The sequence below is a fragment of the Caretta caretta genome, chromosome 7 (genome assembly GCF_965140235.1).
Source record: "Caretta caretta isolate rCarCar2 chromosome 7, rCarCar1.hap1, whole genome shotgun sequence".
Taxonomy (NCBI): domain Eukaryota; kingdom Metazoa; phylum Chordata; order Testudines; family Cheloniidae; genus Caretta; species Caretta caretta.
This window is the reverse complement of record NC_134212.1, coordinates 56,447,418-56,459,881: the sequence shown is the minus strand read 5'-3', so window position 1 is coordinate 56,459,881 and position 12,464 is coordinate 56,447,418. Positions and strand designations below refer to the sequence as shown.

General features: G+C 41.1%; 1 protein-coding gene across 14 annotated transcripts in view; it reads left to right on the top strand.

Moving 5' to 3' along the window:
* Nucleotides 1-12,464, top strand: part of GBF1 (golgi brefeldin A resistant guanine nucleotide exchange factor 1) — a 180,616-nt gene that overhangs the window by 125,663 nt on the left and 42,489 nt on the right. For 8 of the 14 annotated variants that reach the window (XM_048856292.2, XM_048856297.2, XM_048856296.2 and 5 more), the window contains 2 exons: nucleotides 4,187-4,334; nucleotides 10,515-10,741. In XM_048856292.2, the coding sequence (XP_048712249.1) occupies nucleotides 4,187-4,334; nucleotides 10,515-10,741 (375 nt within the window). The remainder of the gene's footprint in view (nucleotides 1-4,186; nucleotides 4,335-10,514; nucleotides 10,742-12,464) is intronic. The other 6 variants (XM_048856300.2, XM_048856288.2, XM_048856299.2 and 3 more) reach the window with 1 other exon arrangement.

The window sequence follows — 12,464 nt, the reverse complement described above, 5'->3', positions numbered from 1 at the left end:
AGAACCTCCCAACATAGAATTTCATACTGTAATACCACCTTCAAGCACCACTTGACATGGTGAAACATGTACCCAGTAAGTATAAATCTCATGCTAATTCAGTGCTGATTAAGCAGCAGTCGTTTGTTATCCAGTTCCCTAAAAGATGTCCTAATAAAACTATTTTCCTAATGAAGCAGAATATGGAATTCTGGAAAGTAGAGTTGAAAAAGCCTGATTGGGTAATCTTAACTGTCCCCTAAATTGTAAAATCAAAGCTTTTAATTAGGCCTTGGTTAATATGTTTGTATTTTATAATATTGGAATGAATGTTAGTTAAATAATAAAGAAATGTCATTGAGTCTCTCGTGTTCCTAGCCCAGAGATTACATGTCTGCTCATGGCATTGAATTTAAGCCCCTGGCAAGTGGTGCAAATTGGCTGTGTGTGTGTGTGTGTGTGTGAGGGGGGAAGATACAGAATTTAAAGCAAACTTCTGCTTACAGAGCTAGAGAAATCAAACTAGCATCTTAAATATTTGAAAGTTAGCCATGTTAAAATGTTTGTAAAGTTCCCTGTTTCTTAAAAACCTGACTGAGGTTAGAAGAGGTGAAACCAACATGGCTAGTTCTCTGTGTTCTACTGGCTTGGCTTGACTTTGTTTTCACTCTTTACCAATCAGTTAATGAATGGTTAATTACTTAGGCAAATCATGGAAACAGGCATAGGGTTTAGTAACTAGAAGCAAAATCTGATATTTTACAATTGCTTTGAAGTAAACCTTTCTGGGTTTAATGGTTAATGCTTCCATTTTGCTCTTTCATGCTTACACCTCTTTGCATGTAACTGACCGTATAAAAATCTCCTAAAAGTCTTTCAGATGTGGTCAAAAAATGAGGAAATTAAGCGTATTTATTTCTAATAAAATAAACAATTAATATACTGACCAGATTTGATAGCTGTCTTTAAACCTCTACAAGCATTAAGGGGCACAGAACCAGGGAGTGATCTTATAATTGAGCAAATTGGGACTCTTAAGGGATTTCTGGGGAAATTAAAAATGGGAAATGCAACTGGTAGAGATGAAATATGAAGGAGGAGAACTGGCAAAAGTCTAAGGTCTAGCTAGATTCTAGAAGTCAGGGCGTTAAGCAGGAAATTCTCATGCAGGCACCCATGCTAGTATTACAGAGTCACGGTGGGATGAGGCACATGACTAGAATACCTTAAATAGAAGGATATTATCTATATAGGAAAGATCAGCACTGCTGTAATGATGTGGATCAAAGCTATGTATGTAAGCACTGGAGCACAAATAAATATTAGTGAAATCCTATGGTTAAAATAAAGGATTAACAAGCGTGGAGGATAATGAATAATAGTTTATATGCCTCCGAACTGGGAAGCTGGGGAGATGAGACATCAAACAGAATGTCTACATGAAAAAATGTTATCAGTGAGCTTTTTAAATGGTGGAGATCTGTTACATTTCACGTTGTGTATGTTTTCTGTCATTTTATTAAATAGTTACAACCTAAGGAAGAGTGGTTTCTTACAGTAAAAACTGGAGGAAATAACAAGGGACAATGCAGTCCCAAATCTGTTGTTAATTAACTAGCTCAAAGGAAACTGTAACATCTCTAAAACTTGGGGATTAGCAGTCAAACAAATAGAATTTGTGGTGCAAGGAAGAGTTACACAAATGGGGTACCACATTGGGACATAACATTTTCATAAGCTTTGTTGAAATAAGAGAAATTATAGGCCATGTAAACGGGTTACACAGTCTTAGAAAAGAGAGGGACAGGGAGAGATGGTCTTCCAGTATTGTGTTTTCCAACTGATATACAAAGATTAAAACCATGGCTGAAAGGATGGGTGGTGAAAGAAAAGCCCCCAAAACAATTAATAGCAAATGGAAAAATGGGAAGAGTGAAAAAATATATCTCAGATGGGATGAAGGACTTTAAACCTAAAATAAGGGGGACAGAGAAGTAAATGATAATAACATTGCATCAGTGAGATACAGTGGGGTGTCTATGCTATAGAGAAATTAATACTTTTATCACAACAGCCATTCAACTGCAAATGTTCTAGGCTACTAAGAACGGGTATTCATGACATTGGTAAAGATACTGGAAGCCATAATGTATACATCCAGTTCTTCTAAAACTTAATTATGCTTAGAAGAGATGTAAGGCATGTAAGGCATGCTATAGGCATGGCAAATATGTCTCTTTGGTAAAAGATCCTAATAGTGATATGGTCATAATTAAGGGTTCATAGATTAAGGCCAGAAGGCTCCATTAAGACTATTTAGTCTGGCCTCCATTCATAGGCCATAGAATATAACCAAATGATTTCTGCAGCAAGCTCAGAACTTTGGGCTGATCTTAAACAATTGAATGGGTGCTTTCGTGGCCGCAGAGAGGAAATCGTGGAGGTGAGAAGTCTGAGTGGCTTGGGAAGTGTGTTGATCAGGTGGTAAAGCATGCAAACAGAGTTGGTCTGGATGTTTTTGTGCCTTAACTTGCTCTTTCTTTGACTTAATGCTACAGAAGTTTGATCAGAAGTGCATTTTTATGGGGGATAGTCCATCTGGATCTCAGTCAGATATTCAATGTACTGCCACATTGTTAACTGAAAAATTGGATAAATAGCAGCTAGATAAAGTACTGAAGCCTGGAATAGAAATTGGTTGACAGAGGGATAATAGTAAGGCTTGCAAGGAAAAAACATCAACTAAGGGAACTCCAGGGATCAGTACTGGGACCTGTTTAATATTTTCGCTGCCTAGTTGAAACACTCTGCTCACAACACCCAAATCTGCATGGTTATGCCTGCCCAGAAGAACCACCCTACTGTAAAGCGGTCTGTAGAGGTTGGATCAGTTTGCTGCAGCAACAAAATTCAGTACTAACAAGCATTAAGTCCTAGACCCAGCGAGAGGAACTAAGTCTCTCTTTGGGGGACATCTGTCTGGAAAGTAGCCATTTCAAGACCTAGCTGTGGCCATAGATTTACTAAATGTGAACATGTGAGTGTGTGTGATGTTGACATAGCAGGGTAATAGTGCAACACTTCAAATCCTGATCTGGATGCCTCTGAAGTACTATAGTCTCAGGGTATATCTACACTACCCATGTTATTGCGCGGCCGTGGCAGCGCTGTGGTGTGGGCAGTGTAGACACACTTTATCGCTGGGGGATAGCTTTCCTGGCAATGATTTAAAAAAAATAAAACCCCTGAATGGGTGGTGGTGGCTTTATCTCCCGGGGATAAAGCGCTGTCTATACTGGTGCTTTTTGGCACTGAAACTTGTTTGGCACTTGGGGTTTTTGTCACACCCCTGAACGACAAAAGTTTTAGTGCTGAAAGTGGCAGTGTAGACGCAGCCTTAGTCTGCACAATTTAGGAAGAATATAAGAACTAGAAAAAGTACGAAGGATAAAAACAACTCAAAGGTTAGATTAGATGTAGAAACAAAGGGGAGTAAAAGTTAAAATCTAGATTAAGGGGGACATGGTTGCTGTCTGATACCATCAAGTTAATTTAACAACGAAAAGGAATTAGTTTCCCAAGAGCTAAAGGAAAAATATGGTATTAAGGAAATTGACTGGATCCTGGAATAGACTCCTAAAGGGAAAAGTGAAGGCCACATTGCTGCAGAGATTCAAGGTCAGGTAAGGTACGACAGGATATAAGTGTGACTGAGAACTACAAAAGATACAGAGTTGCACTGGATGACAGAATCTTAATTCCTAACCCTACTCTGTCATTTTCATGGAAACTCCCTTAAAAGGTTTGAATTGGTGCCTACTTAAATGTCTTTAGAGTTGCTAGGAGAGTATCATTTAAAACATTAGCAGGGACCTAACAGGCAAAAGTGAAAATGTTTGAGATGCATCTGGAGGGCAGTCTTTGAGAAGACTGCATTTTAGTGTAAAGCAGGGAGACGTTGACTGAAAAATAGGGTCCTGGGACTTGGATTGAATGACGCTTCTGAATCGGGGTGGGGATGTGGGCTTTTGGAGAAGGGTGCTGTGGGTTAGTTTGCATGTCTTTGAGGTGCTTGGTTTGTGTGATATAGTGGGGTGCTACTGCCTGTTTTTGTGACTTTGGGGCAGCCTTTCAGAGCTAGATATTTGTGGTCTTTTGTGCTGCACAATGTTGCTGTTTTGATGATCTTGGTGTTCACTATTCACAGCTGAAAATGAGAGCAGGAGGGATGAGTGATTCATCTAAATGGAAAAAACAAAAGAGATCTCCAAGGCCTCCTCGCCATGCAACCAAGGTCTCTCCAGGGACAGAGCAACCAGCCACCAATGGTACTGTTATGCCCAGTAACATCACAGGTAAGTGGAAACCTGTTTCCAAAGGATGGGTGTCGTCCATTTTATAGTCCTATGCTGTACCTCTTTATTTTTTCTTTCAGTTTTCCCACTCAGTTTTTTTGTATTTAGTCTGTGTTAGTCTTCAGAGGTCCTAGCAGCACACATCCCACAGTTATCCAAGCCCAGAAAGAAGTGTATGAGAAGGAGGGAATACTTACTGCTCTAGGTGCAACTCAACAGCATTCCTTGGTTTGTTGGTAATGCACCTTATAGGGAGGATGGTGGGGGAAGCTGCAGAGACTGGAGCAAAGGGGATGCGGGGGAATCAGGGACTTGGGGAAGACTGGGAGATTAGGTGAAGGTGGGGGAAGCAGGGACCTGCTGGAGGGTGGGGACACAAAGAAGAGAAGGGGCTGAGAGTGTGTGGGGAGATACAGGGACCTGCAAGAGAATGGAGGGATGGGGAGTAGTGATGGTGATGGAAGCAAAGACCCAAAGGAGGGAATTGGGCAGGTGGGTGTGGAAGCATGGACCTCGAGGGGAGAATGGGAACACACAGACCCAGGCATTAAGGCAGGAGAAGAGGGGTGCACACAGAGCCCCTGGCATTTGGGGAAGAGAAGAATGTGATGGGGCGCACACATTCAGGGAGGGGGAAGAATGGAGGGTCAGGGAGAGAGAACCCTTGGCATGAGGGTGGGGGGAGTTGCAGGAAGTCCTTGTAATGAAGGGCCATGTGAGGGGACTAGAGAAATACAAGGAGCCCCTTGTGTCTTAAGCTCTGCCTTCAGAAACCACAAAGTGTGCTACTCTGTAGTACTATGATACAGAGAGAAGGGAGAATTTGCATGCCCCATGGCTATGCTGTAATAGACAGACGGCACAGTCTCAGTCTTTAACTTTTAATATGGGCACATAGGTTCTCTTGGCTGTGGAGTAGATTCTGGTCTCATGTGCTCTTTAAATTTTGACAGATCAGACATAAACAATAGCAATGAAAGGAAGCAGACAGGAAGGTTGCTATAATAGTTATGTAGAGTACACAGCTCTGAAACATACTGCCTGCACAAAAAGGCTGTTTAGGGTGTTTTCTCACAACAATGCAAACATCGAAAAGTAAGGAAATCATAAGGTAGAGCAAATTACAGCCAACATAATACAAACATCCAAATATTAGCCTACTCCTTACACCAACACATTAATACCTTCTCTGACATTCAGTTTCATTTCAACAATCTGTCACCCTTGGTGCATACATGAAAAAAGCGAATCCTACTACAGCACACATCCTTAACTCTGCCATTATTTAACAATTTTCTCTAAATTGCAACCAGGATATACACCAGGGAGGGGGAAAATGCAAAGTTGACTCCATTTATCTTATGTAGCAGAAATTTGTTTATTTTTTATATTTGCCTTTTGCCTTTCAAAAAACCCAGCTCAGCCGTACAACACACACTACTAAACAAAACCACACGTTTCATATGCAAATTTATAATGTATAACTCTGGTTTGTTCATTTATTCTGTTAACATGCTCTGCAATGTGACTTTCAGTACTTGCTTCATATTTTCAAGATTTTCCTTCACAACCCTGAAGGCTATAAACATGGGAGTGTGTCTTAAATGAAAACTTAGATTCTGGAGCATCCACCTGACATGTGGAGATGATGAAAATGTTCGGACACTTCTCATGTTCATTTGGCTTCTGCTGAAACTCAGTTTGATTGAGGAATTATAGGAATAAGTCTCGCCTTTCTGTTTTAAATTGTTTTCCTTTCAAAAGTTACTACTCAGTTTTCTTGCCATGCCAACATATTTCACTGGAATCTGAGACACCTGCCAGGTTTTATAGATTCTGTAGAGCAAGTTGAAAATGCATCCTTCTCTTATTTCAAGGCATATTGTATTCTTGTGTCCGAATTTATTAGATGTTGTTTCCCTGGATTTTTCATTTAACCTTGATACTGTATATATTCATGACAGTTATTGATTAAGTTGAAGGGAAGCATGGGTCAGTGTGTCTGCATCCTCGTGATATGCTGAAATGAAGTTAAGAATAGAAAGTAAAGAAACAGACTCAGACTCCTACCCATCCTGTCCCCTTAATAGGTGAGAGCACCCCCTTTAAATACCTCCATATCTGTCTAGTTCATTTCTCCTTTCATCTGCCATCCTTTCACATAGTTTCAGGGAGAGAGTTCAGAAACGGTCTCCAATTCTGTTTATGGAGAGGAAAAAACAGCAAGAATAAAGAAGAGAAGTCACCAGTTCCTGCAGGGTTGGCTCTCTAGTAGCAGTAAAGGTGGGAAGAGACCATCCAGTCCCAGGATTATTTTTCACGCTGCACCAAGGAACAGTTTTAGGTAGTTCTTAACTGAAGAAGGAAGCTCCTGTAGTACAGGCACGTCTCTAAATAGAAGCCCCACAAGGTCTAAACAGTCCCACAGGGTTGATGTTGTCTTCTCCAGTGTGGGAAGCACAACAACCTCCGGTGGTTCCAGCCCGCTACTTGTATGCCATGTTTCAGACGTGGTCAACCCAGGGGGAATAAATTAGTTTCTGAGCAGCGGAGTAATAATTATGTGCAGTTTCTCTTGTATCTGCCTCAGCGATAATGCTAAAATGAGGAAATGTAATTCCTGAGAACATTAATCAACCTTCTGTCCTGTAGTATACCCCCCTGCTATTCTAACCATAGACATTTGGAACAGGAAGCAATTTTTGTATGTGATAGATACAAGGGTCTGTGTTGTTCAGAATAGATTCCAGGTGAGCTAGGCCAATGCCCATTTCTCATGTATGCAATTCTCTGGAATGTTTCCACTGAAAGTAGGAAAAGAATTAGGATCTGGGACGCTTTGCTGTTTTTGTAGTTCTTCAGAGGTGAGCAGACTATGGGGACCAAATAAATCAGCCAAATAATGGTTTACTGTGAGCATTTTTTCATACCTGGCCTAGATAGGTTGGGAGAAGGAATGATTTGGACTGGTTTTGATAAGGATGCAAACTTGTCAGATTAACATGTTGATCAGAGGGTGGCTACTGAGGAGTGAATGGAGTTAGGTTCAGTGATGTAGGGCCCAGTTAGAATAATAGAATCATAGAACTGGAAAGGACCTCAAGAGGTCATCTAGTCCAGTCCCCTGCACTCAAGGCAGGACTAAGTATTATCTAGACCATCCCTGACAGGTCCAATCTGCTCTTAAAAATCCCCAATGATGGAGATTTCACAACCTCCCATGGCAATTTATTCCAGTGCTTAACCACTCTGACAGTTAGGAAGTTTTTCCTAATGTCCAACCTAAACCACCCTTGCTGCAATTTAAACCTATTGCTTCCTGTCCTATCCTCAGAAGTTAAGAAGAACAATTTTTCCCCCTCCTCCTTGTAACAACCTTTTATGTACTTGAAAACTGTTATCATGTCCCCTCTGTCTTCTCTTCTCCAGACTAAACAAACCCATTTCAATCTTACCTTATAGGTCACATCTTCTAGATCTACATTTTTGTTGTTCTTCTTTGGACTTTCTCCAGTTTGTCCACATCTTTCCTGAAGTGTGGCACCCAGAACTGGACACAATACTCCAGTTGAGGCCTAATCAGTGCGGAGGAATTACTTCTCGTGTCTTGCTTGCAGTACTCCTGCTAATACATCCCAGAATGATGTTTGCTTTTTTTGCAGCAGCATTTCACTGTTGACTCATATTTAGCTTGTGATCCACTATGACCCCCAGTTCCTTTCTGCAGTACTCCTTCCTAGGCAGTCATTTCCCATTTTGTATGTGTGCAAATTGTTGAATTGATCCTTCCTAAGTGGAGTTACTCTTACTCCTGGAGGGCACTCACTTGTACCAGTAATGCCAGAGAAGTCAAGGAGACTATTCAGATTGAGTGAGTTCTCTGGGTGAGTAAGGTTGTGCACTTGGGTCCTTAAAGATCTATGAGTCAAGAGGGATTGTTGCAATATTGAAAAAGGAAAATTTAAACTTTGGTCTTGAAAGGAGTATGAGAGCTTGTCTATACGGCGCTGGCAAAATGCACTAGATAGGTGTGATTTTTTAAAGCGCTCTAACTGTCCAAGGCAGATGCTGCTGGTACGCACTAAGGCTTTGTCTACACTAGCACTTTTGTCGACAAAACTTTTTGTCAGTTGGGTGTGAAAAAAACACACTCCTGGCTGACATAAATTTCACTGACAAAAGCGCCGGTGTGGACAACGCTATGTTGGTGGGAGATGCAGCTCTTTGGGGGGTGGTTTAATTATGCTGGTGGGAGAGCTCTCGACATAGTGTGTCTACACAAGAGACCTTACAGCAGTGCAGCTGCAGCGGTACAGCTGTGCTGCTGTAAGGTCCACAGTGTAGACCCGGGGTTCTCAAACTGTGGCCCACTGGTGTTGGCCCTGGGCCCCAGCAAGTCTGAAGCCCAGTCCTCACCGCCCAGGGCTAAGGTTACATCCCCCACCCTGCCCAGGGCAGAAGCCCACTCTTCCCTTCCCCGGGCGGCGGGGCTTGGTCTTCAGGCCCCCTTCTGGGGTCATCTAGTAATTTTGTTGTCAGAAGGGGGTCACGATGCAGTGAAGTTTGAGAACCACTGGTGTAGACATAGCCTAAAAGGTACCTAGTTCACGTTAATGCACATTAGGCACTTTTTTAGAGTGTGCCATCAGGGTCTATGTGGGTAGTGAGAGCGCAGCATGTTGGTGCTTCATGTATCTCACACTTCTGGCATGCTTTGCTGGCACTTTGTAGACAAACCCTAGTTCTCGTTAATTTGTCAGTTTCCAGTTGTTTGGAATTGCCACATTCCTAAATTATACAATTTTTTGATCAGGGCCTCTTCTGACTTAGATAGGCAGACCAGTATGAGTCACAGTTGCTTTCCTCTCCTCCAGTTCATTCTTTTCTGAACAGTAAGATTGTTACCAAGTATTAAATATACAGGGCATAGCTATTTTAAGAGTAATTCTCCAAAATAATGAAATGGAGCTGCAGCCACCTTGATGCTCAGTCTGTGATGCTGGAAGCCCTAGCAATAACTAACCCAACAAATCATCCCGAATTTTTATTAGTGAAAGAGGATGGATTTACAACCATATCAATCAAAATATTTCTAACACTAAGCTATCAAGTTCTTACTCACCAGCTTAAGATGGAATGAGTTAAATGGCCTGAGAGGAAAAACTTCAAATTTCTCAATCCTGAGACCTGGGAATTCAGTAAGATCAGAGTAGGGATAGAAATCTTTGGGTTTGTCAAACCAACATGTTCATTAAAGAGCAACTTTCAGCACAGGTCCTCCTGCTTCAATGTCTGAGATAAAAGTAGCGTGTCTCATTGCTTCAACAAAAAACACTTCCTCTTCAGCTGTTTCTTGAGTGACATGTCAGCATTTGAAGACTTCATCTGTTAACTGAGGATCTGTGCTAGACCTGTGTTTCTGGCCTTCATTCTGATTGGCTTACTGTTTTAGGAGCTGTTGACTATAAACTCACAGCTGGAGTGCAATCCTATATTGGCCTTATCTGCAGAATATGGAAGGTCTCTTGCTGTCACTTCTAGACTTTGTTCTTCCTTTTTCTGGATGCGCCAACCAGTCCTCCCTTAAAGTCCCTCAGTGTCCAGAGATGCTTTGAAGGGGGAGGAGCCATTTTAATGTACTTAAAGCCTTCTGACTGGAGCTCCTCTGGTCTTTTCCCTTGTAGCTGTGACATATGAAGTGTCTGTCTCCTGCCCTGCCTCCCCACAGGCTAATCTGTACCTCCAGTTCAGACAACTTGGAGTGCAGGGAAACCATCTCCTGCAGGGCCTCCAGTCTGATTTGATATCCCTCCTGGCATCTGCTCTGCCCTGTTTCCCTTCCAGATTGTGTCAAGTACAACCATCTTGCTTGCCCTCTCCCATTTTAGCTAAATGTATGCATTCTATTTGAATATGGTCTTCATTTGTTCACTGGGTCTGTTAGATTCCATCTACTATATGATAATAGGGAGTTGACAGTCTTTCTCCTTGTGATCTGCTTGGCTTGCTGATACCTCATTTATCTGAGTCTTCTGCATTCTTATATCATTTTGAGAGTTCATTTGTGGTGCAGCATGATCCAGGTTAAAGCAATTATTTGTTGCTGATTCAACATGTAATAAGGATGGGGAAGGGGTGGTGTCACAGTTTCACTAACCTGTTGCTGCTGTTTCTCCTCAGTAGATGGAGTTACTTTTATTGATGCTCCTTCTCCCATCTCATCTGGAAGTTCAGAAAACACCTCCTCTGCAGTCAGTCCTGCTACAGACAGTGGCTTGGAGTTGTCCTCCCAAACCACCTCCAAGGAAGATCTTACAGACTTGGACCAGGTCAACTCTTTGGGACTTAGTGCAGGAATGCCTTCAAGTGAGAGAGATGCTGAGCATCCACACCAGCCTGAATCCCAGGTATGAGCATGATCCTGTGCAGATGAGGCAACTCCAAAGCCAGTAGATCTAGTGTCTGTATTTATGCCCTCCCTTTGGTCAGTGTCACTAGTGCTATGCTATAGTTAGGAGCTTAGAAAGGGGTCAGGAACTAATGTCCCTTAATAGCATAGAATTGCATCCTTTGGGTGCATTATGTGTCCATTCTCTCCTCAAGACTGGCCATTGTCAAAGGGTAATTGTGTGGTCCGGTTTCTATGTAGCTGTATCCTTTCCAACATTTTCATTATACCAGCCTAAATTAAAGGAGTAACTAATAAAGGCAGAGATGGCTGAAGTTTGGTGTGATCCCCTTTTGCTGTCTTCAGTAATAATTTTCCAGCCTCAATTTTTTAATTTGTAGAGGAGTTTTTGATGATTGCTTGGTGCATGTGCGCTTGCATTTGGTCTTGCCTAGTCAGGGAGTATGACTTGATATAATCTGGTGCAATTAAAAAGAAAAGTGTACTATGTAGACCAAAAATTTACTAGCAGGCTGAGTAGATTGGTTAAATTTAAGTGATATAAGTAATCAAGTCAGAAACCTTGGTTTGAATGATTTGATTTTAATCATGTTTTGTATTTGTACATTTTAGTTATTTTCCTAAAGAAAGGTTCATTCTCATTAGCTGGTAACCTTTAAAACATGTTGGTTTGCTACTAAAGATAACCTTTACACTAAATTGTTTGTTTCTTTTTGCTAACTAGGATACACTATATCCATATACATTTATTTAAGCAATTACAGGTTAATTTGCATTTATTCAGACTCTTAATTTCTCCTTTTCGATAGCTAGAAAATGGTGAATGATGCATTTCTTTACTAGAATAAGTTTTTGATTTGTGTCATTTTGTGGAAATTCAAATTCAATTAAATGCGCAAACAGCATTTTAATTGTTTTTAATTAAACAAAGCAACCTTAAAGGTGCTGAATTCATAAGAAGAAAAGTTCTTATCAAAAAGTTTTTCAAAACATGTTTTGCATTTCGAGTTTACTGTTTTTGTTTTTGTTTTTTTTTTAAACAAAGGAAATATTGTGAGGACAATCAATGGTATACAATCATTCTGGGGTACAAAATATATCGGAAGGACAGAACAGGTTGTGCGGGGGGGCGGGGGGGCACGGCACTATATGTGAAAGAAAATGTAGAATCAAATGAAATAAAAATCTTAAATGAATCCACATGTTCCATAGAATCTCTATGGATAGTAATTCCATGCTCTAATAAGAATATAACAGTAGGGATCTATTATCGACCACCTGACCAGGGCAGTGATAGTGACGATGAAATGCTAAGGGAGATTAGAGAGGCTATCAAAATAAAAATTTCAATAATAGTGGCGGATTTCAGTTATCTCCACATTGACTGGGTACATGTCACCTGAGGACGAAATGCAGAGACAAAATTTCTCAGTACTTTAAATGACTGTTTCTTGGAGCAGCTGGTACACGAACCCACAAGGGGAGAGGCAACTTTCCATCTAGTCCTGAGTGGAATGCAGGATCGGGTCCAAGAGGATCATATATATATATATGACTATAACAGGACCGCTTGGAAATAGTGACCTAATATAATAACATTTAACATTTCTGTGGTGGGAAGAACACCTCAACAGCCCAACACTGTGGCATTTAATTTCAGAAAGGGGAACTATGCAAAAATTGAGGAGGTTAAACAGAAATTAAAAGGTACAGTGACTAGA